Below are 17,363 nucleotides of genomic sequence, written 5' to 3' on the forward strand. Positions count from 1 at the left end.
TAGTAAAGTCTTTCCTTTATAATTATGTATGTGTAAGGTGACAGGCGTTCTTTTTCTTTTGGGTTAGGCCCCTTTATTCAACAGACAAAGGCTGAATGTCAGCTCCAATATGTACAGCCACTGCAGGGTCTGAGAGATTGTTTTTCTGCTGACAAACAACTTAGAAGCTTTTAGGGGCTAACTTTTGTTATTTGTTTTTTTGCATGAAACCTGTATGGTGAGACTGTGATTGCTCATTATTCTGTTGCCACCTGTATCTTCGACCAAGTGGCTGTCTGGAAGAGCCTGATAGCCTCAATTGTAGTCCTTCCATAGTCGGCCTTGTTTGAAAGTGTAGTGGCCACACGCTTCTTTCCAAAGGTGCTGCCTCCTTAGGTGAACCAGGTTAAAGTTGCTCTTGGAAGCCTAAACCTCTGTAGCTTTTGGCACCGGTGTCTCGCCATGCCAATCAATCCACTCTCCTTAAAATAACCCTGTAAAAACAACAGCTGAACCATAAGATGTGCTCTGGTCTGATAAACATGGACGATTTCACACCCCCAGACTGTACAAACTCAGGTAAATGGTGATTAAAAAAAATATAAATAAATTGAACTTTATTGGTCTAGCAATGAAGAAATTAACTATCTGCATTTAACCCATCCGCTTTAGAGAGCAGTGGGCTGCTACTGTGCAGCGCGCGAGTAGCAATCAGGGGTTAAGCGTCTGTGGGAGTGGGTTTTGAACTCGCAACCTCAGGATTCCAAGCCCTATGCCCTAACCACTAGGCCACCACTCAGAGGTGGTTTGGGAATTTTTTAAAGCTCCAGTACAAACCCATAATGCATCGGTTATCGGTGAGAAGTAGTTAATCGAGTATCTGAAAAGCACCAACCTCACTGATTTAGAGACCTTGGAGCTTTAGAGGCTTTGTGTGTTCAGTTCAGGGTTGTCAATAAAAACTTAATCTTGTGCCAGGACCGTTATTTAACCAAACCAAGATAAGGGATTAAGTTTTAATTAAGCCATATCTAAGTTTCACGAAAGCAGCAACTCATCAGTTACCATGGAGATTTATTCTGTACAGCTAGCTTGCTCCAGACCAGGCTAACAGCCAGGTTTACTCAATCCAGGGTGCCCTTTCTACTCAATCAGTGGTGACAATGATCAGAAACCAATTCCTCATTCTTCTTCTTTAGATCATTGCCTGGTGGCTGCAAACATTAAGACACATTACATCCATCTGCTGTGGCTCTACCGTCAGCCAGAGAATCTTACCAACCCAATTTGCATTCTTGTAAATCCCCTTATCCCCTGGGGAGTGGTGGCCTAGTGGTTTGGCATTGCGCTTCAAGCCCCACTCCCACGTACTGCCACTCTGGGTCCCTGAGCAAGACCCTTAACCCCCACACTGCTCCCCGGGCACTGCACAATGGCAGCCTACTACTCCACAAAGCGATGGGTGAAAAGGAGAGAGGGAATTTCGTTGCATTTTATTTGTGACAATGTAATGACAATAAAGTTTAATTCTATTCTAAAATGTTAAAAATGCTGAATGCATCAAAGCAGTTAGTTTGTCAGCACACCATCTGCATGTTGTGGTATTTTTTATCACCCACCATTTAAACCCCTATTGGTATATAGTCTATAGTAGTTTAATTATTTTAACATTATTGTTTGGCCAATACTATTTTTACCTTCAGTTGTTCTAAATTTGACAGAACGTCTTAATAAACTAGTTCATGTGTTGAGGGGATTAGAGAAATGCCCACATGTGAATATTTCCTTATTATTACCTGCAGGACCGTTACAGATTTTCTAAAGGATGACGTCCACCACCTGTACAGTCTATTGGGTCCGAAAATAAAGCACAGCATAGAATAGAGCTATGCCTTTATAATTACCCAGATGATCTATGTTAGACTTTCCCTTAGTGGCATGTTCTTGTATGCAGTAGGAGATACTGAAAGTCTTAGAAAAGTATTTACCTCACCATCAGACACATGTCTTTGGCTTTAAAGCATGAAGCCAGACTCTAGCTTGAGTCAGAATTTATCTCTTATCCTTGTGATTTTTCAATTCAACTTTTGTGACATGGGGCTTAGGGTCAATTTAAGAAAAAAGCGCCATACTTTGGCTCACTGCAGCCTTATGGGAAATCCTCTCATACTGTTGTTAACAAGGTGACATTCCTGAAGGTGTTTCCTCCCTCAGTAAAGTTTAAACTCGCAGTGGAGGCACAGAAACCTTTCATGCTTACTTGGAAAGATTGGGATCAAATATCTTAGTCCTGATGTGACACTCATAGCGGTACTGCTGAGAATCACAACATCTTGCAACTTGCAATAAGATGGTTAGATAAGGATGTGCTGCGTATTGAAAGCAACAGCCGGTTGGCTGCAATCCAGGATCTTCTAAGAAACTCTTTAGACAGTAGGACATTCCTATATCCACTTTGATCGTGTACAATCCTAATTATTCTAGCATTTAGTTGCTTTAAATTTTTATTTTAAGGTAATCTTTATATGTAGTTTTTATTAAAATAATCTCAATCTAAGTATTGTTTTTTTTTTTTATTTAAGTTCACCAAGGTTCTCATTTTAACACCCCAGTTGTGGATGATGGTTATGTTTTGGTTTTCATGCTTTATGCATCATTTCTGGTGTTTGATTTCTTATTTTGAATCACGCTATCAAATGCATTTCACTTTGTATTTTTTAGGAAATGATGATTGAACACGATCACTCTGCGCTGGGGTTTAAACTGAGCTGTTTGATCTGTTTAGATATTTCAGTCATTATTTAAGTTTGAATGAAGGCTGAAATGTTTTACATCATCAGGCGTTTTGATGACCAAATTCTTTTCCATGTCCCTTTTCTTCCCACACAGCCCAGTGTCCTGATAGTCAGCTACATTGAGTCTGCGAAGGCAGCGGCCCAGTTTGGCTTTTACCAGAAAGCAGAATGGAAACCAGACGACTCCATGATAGCTGTGGCGGTAAGTACAACACTATGGGAAGTCATCCTTTCTCCTATTTAGCTTCCCTGATAAGCTCTTTTTAGATTATGTTTGTAATTTGCTCATAAGCGTACTATAAATTGTTTTTTTGGGGGGGATTTTCCTTCACAGTCGGAGGATGTTGAATAATGAGGGCTGTCAACATTCTTGCCAGACGTTGAGTTTGTGGTTGTTAGTAAACAGCTAAAACTCCACTCAAAAACAGTTATGTTGGAGAAAAATCCTAACATGAACTTGCTCCTTTGAGCCTCATTTAATACAAATGGCAGCACAACTAGCTGCCTTTGAAATGTGCCAAAACACCAAGGACTCTTTAAGACGAAGGCAGGCGTCATGTGGCTCGATCAATGCTGTTAATCTCTTGTCTCTACTGACCTGCTGTGTTTTTAGTTTCTGCTCAGTAACCTCATGACCACTCTGACTGTTTACTCTGTGACTTTCAGCTTTAGGATCAACGGTGACATTTACAGTATCAGCAACAAACAAGGGTTTTTAAAGGATTCCCCCTTTTTCTTTTGATTTCAATAAGGTGGAAGCAGTAGAATGTGAAAACGACCTTGTAACAGCCATAAACTATCAATGAATCAATGTCTACCCAAAATGACAATCTCATATTAGGTTTGATTGCTTTGCTCACACTTCTATTTGCCTTGTCTTCATACTTTGCCCTCTGCCTATCTCTGCACTTTCTGGCTTTGATTGAGTCTCCTTAAAGTGAAACAGTATCTCTTCTACAAACAAAGCTGTTGCGTTGTGGATCATCAGTCAAATGCTTTCAGTTTCACTTAGATCCAAGTACTTAGGTAATTTCATTAACGTCGGTGCTTTTTGAGAAAAGAATAGTCATAGAACACTTTGGGAACCATGTAATATATGATGTGGTTTATTTATTTTTCCACATTCAAGGGAAAAAAAGGTGTGGTTGGAGCATTGTTTGTCCCAAAACAGAACCTAACGTCCCTCATGCCGGTTCGTCCATCAGGTTTTAAAAGGTACAAAGAAACAGAATGAAGTCATGCTGGAGCGCACAAGATCAACTATGTTTTGAGTTTCAACTATTCACATTTACTAGCCATTCAAATTTTAGAAAGACAGAAAATTATGCTAAAACAAATTGTTTCAGTTTAACAAAGACATCGAATTGGATTAAATAGAGGAACATAGAGGATCCTTGTTTCCTTTTGTTTGCTTTTGTTTTAACCTCCCATTGTGATCTCCAAATGAAGTCGCCCAGACTCTGCTCCATTCTCTCCTGGCCTTAACGCAGCAGGGAATTGGTCCAGAAGTTAAAAATATCAGGCTTTAACCTCCACTTACATCCTGGCCTTAACAGACTGTTTGTTTTTGACTGTTTGTCACCTTTAAATGGTTAAACAGTTATGATCAGCCCATAATAAACTAAAATTAGTCTGTTGGAAGTTATTGAAACAAAAATTTACCTTAAATCTTTAGTGTTTCAGTTTTTTTCATTTTAAAACAACATTTTAAACCTGAGATATTCCTGACTTTAAACAAAAATACTACAGTTAACAAGTTAAATATATTTCAAAGAAACATTTAAGTAATTTCCTTTTCTAATTTTTCTCAGTTCTTCTCTCTGAGCTAAATTTAGCATGTTTTCACTTCTTTAAACCAGTGTTCCAAGCAGACTCTATTATGGAGTGTCGAACCAAGGGATGTGATTGGTTTACCGGGGCACATAACAAACTACAATAAGCCAGTTTTTTTGTTTGCTTTGCTCTTCAGATACTGATTCAGACTTAAAGCTGCTGAGAGTTGAAGATCTTCAGTTTGTCTTTAGTTTGCAATATTGCTCATACTGAGCTCAGCAACATCCCTTATGAATTATTACATAGTCCTTTTTTGCTTCACCAGCGTAGGCAGGTTATATTGAAAATTATGAAACTGAGTTTATTTTTAGTTGTGAAGAAAAAAACATTGAAAAATATATTTGATCCTTTATTGAGCTTCTAGAATAAACTTTTAATCTAATTTGAGGGACATTTTATTCACTTTTGTTTATTGCATCGGTTACTTTGGTTTCCTTAAAGCTGAGTTTCATAATGTATGTTTTGTTCACATTCATATGTTTAATGCATTTTATTTGCATGATTAGTTTTCATACTTTTGTATGTTGAGCATTTTTAATGCTGCGTAGTTATTTATTCTTAACTAATAATGTACTTCTTAGCAGCTTGACTCCTCAATTTTAGTTATGTTTACTTTTACAGGGTTTATAGACACACAGGAAGTGTTTGTATTGATTACTTGAATCAATAGTCAACCTGTTTTGTAATAATTGGATTATTCTGTAGATTTATGAGTTTATTACTGTAATTTATCTTATTTATTGCAACGGATTCCTCAATCCGACATTAATATCGGATATCGGTCTGATGTTAGCCTAAAAACTAATATTGGATTTTATCAGCCAGCATCTAAAATCTCAGATATTTCATGCTGATTGAAACAATCAGCTTCTGTTCAGTTTCTGTTGCTTATTGGTTCATTTTACATGGGTCACCTGTTTTTATTCCTTTTATTGTTGTTGTTAAGTAATATTAAATGATCAAGCCTTTTCAAATGATAAAAGCCAGTATGATTTCTGCTAATATTGTATGGAGGGAATATTTTTGTCGGCCGATTCTCAAAGCTGCCATATCAGTATCGTATCAGCAATGAAAACATTGCAGCAGGACTCTCCAATTTATTGCAATAAAAACAAATTGGAAGTTCAACATTTTTATTTCTGTGTTTTTGTCTATTAATCCATGTCTATGTAAAGTTCAGAGGTTTAGGAGCAACGCAATTGTTTGAAAACTCATCTTAGCTATTTTAATGTTTTTCTGAGCAATGAGCTCAGATTATTCACAAGAGTCATATTATTGTTTTAGATATAACCTCTCTTTTTTCACTACTTATGAAAGCAGCTTTAGAAATGTATTTTTCTACATCGAAAGCTACCACCCTTTAGCTTTTAGGCTTTCAGACATTTTTTTTTGCTTGTTTATTAGAAGTTTAATACATTTATTTTTATTATCTGCTTAAAAGACGCCATTTTTGTCCCTTTTAAATAACATAACATCAGAGTTATTTCTTCTGTTTGGAGTCTGAATCAGTTCACGTGTACAGTGATGTTTTGTAACAAAAATGTGTTCATTGTTCTCAAAAATCTGTAACTTCTCACATCAAGGTTTATGTTGTTTTAATTACAGAGAGAGCAGACTGGGGCTCACCCAGACAGCCGGGATCGCTCTTAAAAACAAGCTGTTTCCCAGATGTTTAGGCTGCTCACAAACCCTGCAGACCTCCAGGCTAACGTAATCGCCTTCTAACGATATGACCAGGATCTATTGATAGCCAAGAAGTCTGTATGATGCTAAAGATTTAAGGAAAATAACTGGAGGAACTTAAAATAAAAAAAGGAAAGTCTTGAGACGAGGGAAATGCTTCTCGCCGCTGAGCTTTTCTTCTGTCTTTTTTGGGATCAGTCCGAGGCCAAAATGTTCCCTCTCTTTTTTTAGACTCTCACACTGCTTCACTCAGGAAACTATAACCTGCCAGGATTTCTTGCAGGCTTTTTTTCCATACATGTATGGTGTGTTCACACATACATTGCATAATTAAAGTAACAAGGAAGCAGTTTTAAGTCAAATACAAACTTTCCATTCAGCAAAAGTCTGACAACCAGTAGATTTAGAAATACTAGGCTGATTTATATAAGCCAGTATCTTTTTGCTGCCTTAGTGTTTGTTTTGTTTTTTCATTTAAACTGAAACAGCCTTATGGGTTTTGATCTGCTGCTCAAATGTGCATGATGTAGCACAATAGCTTAGCCATAAATACACTGAAAAAGATAATGCAACCGCTTTTGGCATTTACTTAATCATATTTAGTTACTTTAACACAATTGTTTTATGTCCTACCCTGTTACCATGAAACAATTGTGTTAAAGTAACTAAATATAATTAAGTAAATGGCACAAAAATTGCATTACTTTTTTCAGTGTACAGTTGCTCTTTTCAGTAGCTGCATTCAGAGTAATCTGGCTGCGCACTTTAACATTGATGGAGGAATGTGTTTAGACTTCTTGGGAAGCACACCTGACAGCTGTGTGCTTTCAAAACACTTCCCGCTCCACTTTTTAAGCTGTTTACGCTTGATGCACCTTATGCTTGTGGCTTCTGTTTATCAGCAGAAGTCATTTGAGTTCTTCTTGCAGGAAGTTTGCATTATTTTGAATGATGTTGCATCTGAAGGAATCTGGCTGCTTTGTCTAAAGTTATTCCAGTTCTAAAAGGAGTAGCAACTGTCTGCAGGCTTCTGTGTTGCTGCGCCTCTGGGACGGGTTCAGACATGCATATGAGAAGCTTCAATAAGATTATGCACAGCGTAAAGTCTTCTGCTGACTTCTCTTTTTCTCTGAAAGAGCTTCCAAGGTCTTGCACTTCACTTCCCTAAAGTCATCTTTTTTTCCTTTCATTTTGTCGCAGTGGTATGAGGGAAAGGCTTTGATGTTTATTTCAGATGTGTAAAGTTAAAAATATGAAATATTATGAAAATTTGGAATCAAATGTTCACTTTTGAAGCGTTTTTAAAACATTAATCAACAGTTTTTGTATGAGTTTCTAGTCATCTGCTGTCAGATTAAATTTTGATCTAAAAGGTACGGCTCTTTTTATTTTCTTTTTTTTTTCCTGCCTCAAAAAACTAACGCCCAACCCGAAAAACAAAGGCCGGCCAAGAAAAAAAAAAAAAGTGTCCCCTACGCTGGACTGATTGCCTTTGAGCCTTTATGCCTACATATTTTGTGGGGCTCTAGTTGGGGTTCTGCCTTTCCCTGCACTATTATCTCCGCATGTATGATCACACAGTTCAGTCCTCCTCCTTTATCTTCTGTCAGCCACTTTTTTTTTTGTTTTTACTCCATCTACCAAGGATAAATGAAGTCTCTTCTATAGAGATTTAAAAATATGAGGATCTTAGCTGTAGAAACTGTTCTGCACTTAAATAATTTTCCTAACAACTCGGTTAGGAATCTAATCCAGCCTTTTGGTATGAAATATGTAATGATATTTAGCTTTGACGGCAGAATGATGATAACCAGAACATTAGAAGGAGGTTTGGCCAATGAACAAAAAGACAAACAAATGATTTAGGTTTGTGTAATAAATGTTTTCTTCAAAATAGACAGAAATCAAATGAAAATAACAACAGGAGAAAAATAATTCACTGTTGAATATTGCAAATAGTTGAAGCAGCAACAGATGAGTATATGACTGGAGGGCACGGTTTGAAGAATGTCTACCAGGTTGTGGGTCGTTATCAAGTTACAAAAGGCTAGGATAATCTATGTTTAAGGCAACAATAAAGTTATATGTGCAGTGGTTCAAAAATCAGGCAGTTTGTCCAAAAACAAACAAATCAGAAACCACAGCAAGGAGCAGCAGTGGGTTGTGGCAGCCATGTCAAGTGGGCAGCCTTCTTAAAGAGACGGAGCCCGCCACAATAAGAGCGTAACAGGAAGCGGGGCCCTATACAATGTGGGTTACAAAATGCTCAAGTATTCGCTTTTTAATTTTCAGATGAATAGGAGTGAAAGCTACAGTGTACAACCCGAATATGTCGCTAACATCTGTTACAGGGGTCTATAATTATATTTCTCACCAGTTTGCATCTTAATCTGTTATACTGATGTAGTTTTAAACATCTGTGCTGTCTAAAGCTGAAAATGCCCCCTGGGTTTGCTTGGATTGAGCTCCTTTTTGTTCACATGTAACAGAGGTGGGTTCCATGTACGTTGTAAAGCTTGGGCACATTATCATTGAAAGGAGACTTCAGATCAGGTTTCGTTTCACGTTTCAGCCAACAGGCTCGGGTTCTGAAGTTTCCTTGACAGAGCACCGTGTATCATTCCTGTATTTATTCTAATGTCTTTCTCCACAATGATTATGTAGTTCCTCCAATTACTTTTTAAATGTCATTCATAAATACCAAATGAATTGTTTTAATCTGCATTTATCTGTTAATTGTTCTTTGAAATGTTTCAGTTGTTGTTAATCTACAGTGATATTTAAGACGAGCTGTAGGCAGCTTACAGCCTCAAGGTGTAAAAAAAAATTCACATTCAGGATGGGCCACACTTTTTTTTTTTAACCATGTTTATTAAAAACATCCGATCTAAAAAAATACCCTTTTTATATCTAACCATTCACATATTCCTTTGAAGCCCTTTGTTTATATATATTTTTTTACTCAAATAAGGGTTAGGGTAACGTGATCTGCTTATGTTTTGTTTACGTATTAATCTTGATGATTTAGATTTGCCTTGAGGAAACAAAAGCATCAAAATGTCTTTCTAGCCGTCCTGTGTGTGGATGATTGACTGGATGTGAGAGTTCTTCACGATCACCAGTCAGGTCAAGGTTTGCCTATATCAGTTACATCTTTGATTGATATTTAAGTGGAGTAAAACTACTTTTTTTACCATTGAAACTCATAATTTCATATTCAAATCTAAAGGTCAGCTGATGTCAACCCGCATGAAGTTTTATGTAATCTACCTTTTTTTTTTGCTTAAAAGCAGTCACATTAATAAAAACTTTTCCTTCTTCTATAAAGAGGAAATGCACAGATAAAATCAGCCGGTCAACTGAGATGTTTTTATTATTTATTTATTCATTTACTCCCATTTATTCAATGCTTAAAAATTGAGAATCCTGACTGGTTTGAAGTCTATAAAGGCACCACCCAGCCGCATGAAAACAAAAGCGCTTTTTTTGAGTTAATTAAACTTTGCTTTTACACATTTTGTGGATACATTTGTGTTCCAAACAGTTATATCTATAAAAAAATCTGCAGAAATGTGTTTTCTTTTATGACTTAAGTCCTGAGGAACTTGAAATCAGCATAAGTGGTCAAATACATATTACTCATCTGCAAACAGGTCCAAACTGCAGAGCAGCGTTTTGTTATGTTTTTATCAGTTTGTCTTTAGATGTCTTATAAAGCTGCCTTTCAGATTCATGGCTCCTATTGCCGCCGTTCTTCAATTTGACCGCCATGATTTGGCTTTTTTTTTTTTTAAAGCAGTTGAAGTGACACCTCTTTAATTGGTTAAGGGATCAGGCAACACTAATGAAATCATTGTATGATCCCCTTCACTACAACTAAAAGGCTAAATTAGACTGTTAAGGTAACAAGAAATCTAAAGATTAAAACTAATTGAAATCTGTTTGTCAAAAATATTTATTGAAAATAAATAATGGAAGTTATCCTATCTTTGGTATTTCTAGAAAAATGTGCAGAATGCAGATTGTTTTTTTGGGGGGGGTTTTTCTGTTAATCTAAAAGCATTGAAAACCTCACAATCTCTGACTTTAGTCCCATAAAAGACCTGAAATGACTTTGCTGTTACCTTTTTGCACCTTTTGTTCCTGTGAATCATCTCTTGTTGCCTTTTTTTTTTAGATTTTTATTTTTATTTTTTTTTAGATGATATTTTGATGAAGCTCTTTTCTGTTTTATAGACCGCCAATGGCTACATCCTTTTGTTCGATGTGTTGGGTGGAGGCGAGGACAAGTATCTTTATGAGCCCGTCTATCCAAAGTAAGTGATGCTCACGTTCACAGCAGGTTTAAAGAAATGTTGAAGCAGTTTTCTAGAATGAGGAAACAGCTGGAATATATTTTATTTCCTTTTAACTTTAGGATTAGTTTTCAGCTTTTTAAAAATGTATTTTCAACCATAAAAAAAAACTAATTGGTGGATGTTTTTAATAGATAGATTAACACATGTTGATAGGGAGGGAAGACGGTGAATATGGCATCTGTCTTAAAGTGTTTGTGTAGTTTTTGTGTCGCCGTCTTTGACAACGTGCCAGGAAAATCCTGACAAGTCAAGGCAAATTCACTCATCTCTATCAGATCCAAGGGTTGAAAATAAGTTGATTGTGTGCGCCGTGGTTTTCATGAGGTTTAATCAGATTCTATATGTTTGTGTTTGCTCAGAGGAAGCCCTCGTGTGAAGGTGACTCCTGGTTTTAAAGAGGAGCAATGTGCCCCCGCTCTCTCTTTGGAGTTGAAGAAGCCTGTGGATCTAGAGGCTCCTATCACCAGGTAGATACTGTCTTTCAATCACTCTGTCTGCCGTTTTTTTCCTTTTTTTGCTGCCTGCCTGTAACTACAGACATGCTGTTTCTTGACCTTGGACGGTTCTTGAAGCAAAAATGTAAAAAACTCTGACACCCCAAACAGATGTAACTCTCTAATATATATGTGTCGACCTCCGGTTGCTGTTTTTCCCCTCTATCAGTTTATCCGTGGAAGATGATAGAGATTTTTATAAATACTTTGCTCTGACAGTCTTCGGAAAGAAAGAACAAATGACGGGGGACAAGGACAGCCATGATTGACGGGTAATATTGTCAGGACTATAATTGATTCAAATCAAAATGCAAATTTTCAACTGACAATATGCGATCCATGCGAGTGAGCGTGTGTGTGTGATTTGCGCATTAATGCTGTCAAGTTTGTTCAAATGTTCTGCTGCAGGTGTTTTTGCTGTCTGTGTGCAGGTTTCCCCATAGATGCTTCAGGAGCAGTTTGATAGCAGCTTGTTGTTGGATTCTGTTGCTGTTTCTGTTATATGTTCCCCCTCACTCTGCACCCCTTCTTTCTATCTCTCTCTCTGTTTTCCTTTACTTTTAATGTCTCCCCAGTCATATTTGGCATCAGAATGTATGTAGTATACTAAGAATAAATAAATCCTCAAGGGTTGGGTAGCAAGGGAGGCTTTATATGTGTAAAGGCTCCCTTGAAAAAGTAAAACTGTCCAGAACAACTATGGCAGTCAGAAATTCAGTCTACTTGCCATGATGCTGAACAGGACAAAGGGAAAACATGTTCAGTGCATTTGCAGATGTAATTCTTTTAAAGGTACAGAGGACGATCTTTTATTTCCGGGTGGATCATCTAAATAAGTGGTCCTCCTAACTGTCAATCATTCTTGTAATCTGTTTACGTAAGACCGTCCTACGTGCTAGCCCCGTTAGCTATCTTTTTTTCCGCATGCACACTTTCAGCAGCATATGTGTGGTGTGCTACAGTTTCAGACAGTCATGCTGAAGCTCACCTTTCTCACCCCGGTTCTTTGGAAATGGCCGAGTGTTATAAGAGAAAAAGTGTCTATGAAGTGTATGAGACAGGGTTTCTGCAGGTCATTAAAAATCATTAAAAGTCATTAAATTATTAGTTTTTAAATGAAGGCCTTAATTGGCATTAAAATTCATTAAATGTGTTAATTGTGGCATTTAAAATGCTTTATAAAAAAAATTTCGTCAGACATATTATATCACAATATATTTGCATGGAACTGCTTCCGGAAAGCTGTATGTACAGAAAAGAAGCTTGATTTGGAGAAAAAGCTATAGAATGGGCAGGTAAAAAGCTAATTTTTAACAAAAGTGGCTGGAAAACAAAGAATTCGGGACATTGCTTCAGCCTGTCGACAGGTACCTGTTGGTGGCATTAGAATTGTTTCTAAGGGCATTAAAAGAATTTTAAAAAGCATTAAATTTGAGTTATTCATTCCTGTATAAACCCTGATGAAAAGAAAAATGCCTCAGAAGAGGCAGATATATCCCATAATGCTTTGCACGGAGAGCTTCCTCACAAAGCATTATGGGATTTGCTGTCACAGCGGCCTGCTGTCGCCATAGACTGACGGTACTCAACAGCAGTGGCTAAAAGCAAAGATGGCGCAGGCACTGCGCTATGAAGGAGGAGTTAAATGACCAATGGAGCAAAAAGCAGTGATCATCTGTCCAAACGCTCAGTTAACTGAGTTTGCTATAAAGTCCACTATATAGTCCCCGCTGTATGTGGACACAGTAAGCTGGTATGAGCTATGACAACAGCACATTTTAAACAGGGTGTGCACAAGGAGAAATGGGCTTGTGCATGCTGTTGCACGAGAGGGCGGGTCTTTTAAAAACTCCTCCACATTACCTTTAAGCTAGACTAAACATTGGTATCCACATTTTTAATGGCCGTAAATAGCCAACATTTGTTAGCTAACAGTTTTTTGATATTGCAATGCTGACATATTATTCATAGCTTGTCCTGTCTTAATATTTTCTAACATTTACTAAATGTTTTTTTTAGATATTTTGCAAAAAAACTTATAACAATCTTAAGATTTCAAAGATAAAATATTTGTAGGTTATTAAAGTATTGATTTTATTAATTTAGCAGGAAAAATATGAACCAAATAGTTTATTTAACAAAGGTTTTTGCAGGATTCGGAGCTTGTTTTGGATAAACATCACATTTTTCTCCTGTCATTTCAATCATCATTACAGTTTCTTTGAAATCATGAACAAAAAACAAATATATTGAATTCAAATATTCTTAGTTCCTCCCGGGTTGTGTTCATATTCTCCTTTTTTTTTGCTCGCTCACAATAAGCTTTTTTTTCACGCAGCTTTGTGTGACTTTTTCCCCCTCTCCCTAATCTCTTCCACTTGACAAAGATTACAGGGCAGTCATCTAAATCAGAGCACTGCTTTGGCATTTCACAGGCACAGGCTGATTGTGAAGAGATGAGTGGGCATCTCCTGCTGTGAAGCTGCAGTAAAAAAACTTTGCCTCCTCCGCTATTGCTCTGTAGTGCCTGTACTCTTAAGTTCTTGTCGTTTCCCCACATCTTCTGTTCATCTCTCTCCCAGTTGTGTTAAATTTCCTCTCTGCCTTTTTAAAGCGATGTTGTGCCCTACAAAAGCAAGCAGTCTTATTTGTTACCATGTTTCTTTAGAGGACAGTGAGACGAGGGGCATCACAGCTGCTCGGTATAGCTGTCAGGATACAGCTGGCCGATGAATAGCTCACTGTTTTTATGTTATTGCTTTTTCTGGTTACTGAATCGTTCGCTTTTGTTCATTTATTTTATGTAAAAAGCCAATTTCTTCATTTCTGTCTCTCCTCAGTCTTCAGACTCTCCAGGAGGACTTACTGGTTTGTACAGCAGACGGATATCTCCATGTGCTGCACTGGGACGGGCTCGGCAGCAATGGCCGCAAGGCCATCTGCCTCACTACAATCCCCTTTTCATTAGACCTGCAGTCGGCTCGAGGTTGGAGCTTATTTTTAAGATTTTACAGCAATTTTATCAGGGAAACGTATTCTCCCAGAATCAGAAATCAATAAAGCTGTATTTGTCTGTGTAGGGGGTCCCTCTCTCGACCTGGATGGAGTCTACATTTGTTGCATGGAGTACTGTTTGACCCTGGACGGCTTTGCTGTGGTTCTCAGCGATGGGCGCCTGGGCTTTATCACACCGCTTAGCAACTCCATCGCAGCAGACGTAAGGATTCCCACAGAAACGGGCCCTTCTCTCACAAAGATCACTTTATAACCCTTCCAAAACAACCCCCTCTTTATGCGTCCATCGCTTGTCTCACCAAACAGAGGCTTATTTTCCTTTATGCAATGTAGTGCCATCCCAGCGCAATGTTTAAAATAGCATGATGGGGAGGCAAAATCTGTTCCAGTTTCATGTAAATTTGTCTCTGTAACCGCCTCCACAGCCCAGTCTGATAAGCTACCACTTAAATCCCCCTCAGGTTCATGTCTCTCCATGGCGAACCGACTGTTCTATCCACAGAAAATCAGTTTGTTGAAGTGCCTGAGGCTGCAAATGTTAAGTATGGTCAAACCTAAACTGCAAAGCTCTAAAATATATCACCATGGCTCTTATGTGCATTAAAACTTAGCCTGGCTGCTGTAGACAAGGTTCAACTCTCTACCCAATTTACGAGGAAAAGTCCCTAAAGATGTTATCTCTACTCATACCTTATTACTTAATAACCAAGTTAAAATATGACTTCTTCAGTTAAACAAAGTAGTAAAGATGCAACACAAATCTTCAGTTACCTTTATACCTAATGGTTGATTCCATTCAGGCTTTTAGCTAGGATTATTTCATAGGGTGTACACCTTGGTGTATCACATCTTTAGGCTTTGGCGCAGGGGGGGGTCCGGGCGTATCCTCTCCCAAAAAAAAAATGAAATTTAGATTCTCTGAAATGCTTTTTCCTGCCATTTTAGTTAGAATGCAGCTATATTTTTGTCTTTGTTACAGCACTACTTGAGTTTCCTGTTTAATGTGGTGTGTTCTGTTTAGTTTTTGGATTGCAGAAGTAAATGGATACATTCATGAAAAGATTAAGAACTTAGGTGTGGGTTTTTATTAAATATTTGACCTTAGTACATGGTGCCACTTATCTGTGCTTCCCAAAAACTGAAAACAAGCCTAAAGTCATGACACATGTTCACATCACAGGATTTCAGACAACATAATCAGGTACTGTTTTGATTGTTTGAAGCATATTTTACTGCTTCTGGGCACACATTAGTAACAGCAGTTTATAGATTTTTTTTTTTTTTTTAGGTATCTAAAGAAAGGCAAAACAAACCTAAAATCAAAGTACTGGATAGAATTCCTCAACAATATTAGCAGGCTAATGTGTTTAAACACCTTCAATTAATAATGTTTTCTTCTTCTGTGTGTCCAGCAGCTGCAGGGAGTCTGGGCAGCAGATGTGGCAGATGGCACCTGTGTGGCCGTCAACAACAAGTACAGACTGATGGCTTTTGGCTGTGCCAGGTCTGTGCAACTGTCTCCCACTTTGTCTCTGCATTTACGTTAGAGAGCTGGGTGTGTTTACTTGCATTTGTGTGCTACAGCGAGATTGTTGTCCTTGCGGTGTTCTGTGAAAACCTGTCGTGTTGTGTTTGCCGAGGCTGCCTTGTGTGTGCTTGTGAGGGTCCCCCCATGAATGACGAAATCCCCCAGGCTGGCAGGAATTTCACTCCTCGCTGTTTCCTACTCAATCTCTTTTTATGAGTTTTCATTTTATTGCTTTGCAAATGTTTTGCATTGGTAATGTCTAGAAATTTCCCCCTGAAATGAAGTGGAAAGTTAGAAATCTTTTTTTGTTTTAAATAGAATTAAAAAAAAACTCAAACTTAGATTAAAAAGTACTCTGCTGTAAACAAGAACAATATTCCTTAGAAATCTTTAAAGCAATAACATCTGAAACATAGTCTTATTAAACACACACTGACATTATTTTAAATGCTTGTTTTCATTCGTTAGGGCGGAAAAAATTATTAAAACCATCCAATTCCCTCCTGTTACTTCATTACAATGATCCTATATAAAGGTACTGTAATCAAACCTTTAACTATAACCTGTCCAACAACATGAAGTAGACTTCAAATTTTCAAAGTGACATATTTTGGGCCGATCTAGAACTGTTAAAGAACAGATTAAACACAAAGTTACTGACATCTTTAAGTCTAATAAAGGCGTTTAAAGCCCATAAGGCTTCAGGATTGTAAAAAACCACAGGGACTACATTGGCGACTCACCCAACCCTGATGGATGAACATCCTGTTAGTTTGTGACCCGAAGCTCAAGTGTACCTAGGTTATTCATCAGGACAGTGTTCTGACTCACAATCCCTAAATAGCTCCAAAGGAAGCAGGCTTTGTTGTGGCCTAGTTAAAGTCTGGTCATTATCTAATTGGTTGACTGAACAAGTGTTTTATTTTCCTGTGATTCTTTGTCTGGTTTAAGAAAAAGGTTTTAAATAAAACGGCTCCCAGGAGATGAACAGAAGTGTTTCTAGCGTGCCTAGTTATATGCAGACTCATTTTGATAGTTTTGTTTCATCACACTTTATCTGATGTTATTTTTTATTTTTTTCATTCTTCCCTCTTCTTCAGCGGTTCGGTGTTGGTCTACATGATCGACACCACAACGGGATCAATGCAGCTGTCCCACAAACTGGAGCTCACACCTAAACACTATCCAGGTATCACCCTTGGACTTTCCATGACACTTTTTCTTTTTAAACATCTCTCATGTTCAAAATCTTTAATGCACAAACTCTTATGACTATAAATGATGGTATTTCAGACCTATCAAATGAGGTGTAAAGATATGGCTCCCCCTTGTGGGCTAACTTCTTTTTAAGCAAAAATATTAATGATGTTAAAAGCCCTTGGAGTCATCCTTCTAAGCTTGATGTTAAATCGTCCTTTGTTGCATGTTGTGAAAATGTTATGCGAGTAGAAATTTACCAATGTGCAGTAAAGGAAGAGACGGAGAAACATGAGTTATGCACAACCCAAAAAAAAAAAAAAAAAAGGTGTGGCCTAAACCTGCAAATAGCAACAACTAAATATTCTTTCAGTGCAGCTTACCTCTATAAAAGTGTTCGTGTTTCAGTTTCACTTGTGTATTACAGACCTTTAATCCTAGGTTGACCTTTAGCCCTCGGTTGTTTCATGACTCTTTGTTG

The 17,363-nt window shown here is 37.7% G+C and overlaps 1 protein-coding gene across 2 annotated transcripts in view; it reads left to right on the top strand.

Moving 5' to 3' along the window:
* The window catches only part of ric1 (RIC1 homolog, RAB6A GEF complex partner 1), a 33,099-nt gene that overhangs the window by 4,509 nt on the left and 11,227 nt on the right, over positions 1-17,363 (top strand). Inside the window, exons 2-8 of one of the 2 annotated variants that reach the window (XM_015380626.1) lie at positions 2,869-2,976; positions 10,527-10,606; positions 11,008-11,115; positions 13,983-14,128; positions 14,223-14,359; positions 15,570-15,661; positions 16,786-16,874. In XM_015380626.1, the coding sequence (XP_015236112.1) occupies positions 2,869-2,976; positions 10,527-10,606; positions 11,008-11,115; positions 13,983-14,128; positions 14,223-14,359; positions 15,570-15,661; positions 16,786-16,874 (760 nt within the window). The remainder of the gene's footprint in view (positions 1-2,868; positions 2,977-10,526; positions 10,607-11,007; positions 11,116-13,982; positions 14,129-14,222; positions 14,360-15,569; positions 15,662-16,785; positions 16,875-17,363) is intronic. The other variant, XM_015380627.1, reaches the window with a different exon arrangement.

The sequence above is a fragment of the Cyprinodon variegatus genome, unplaced genomic scaffold (genome assembly GCF_000732505.1).
Source record: "Cyprinodon variegatus isolate N-32 unplaced genomic scaffold, C_variegatus-1.0 Scaffold218, whole genome shotgun sequence".
In the NCBI taxonomy this organism is placed as follows: domain Eukaryota; kingdom Metazoa; phylum Chordata; class Actinopteri; order Cyprinodontiformes; family Cyprinodontidae; genus Cyprinodon; species Cyprinodon variegatus.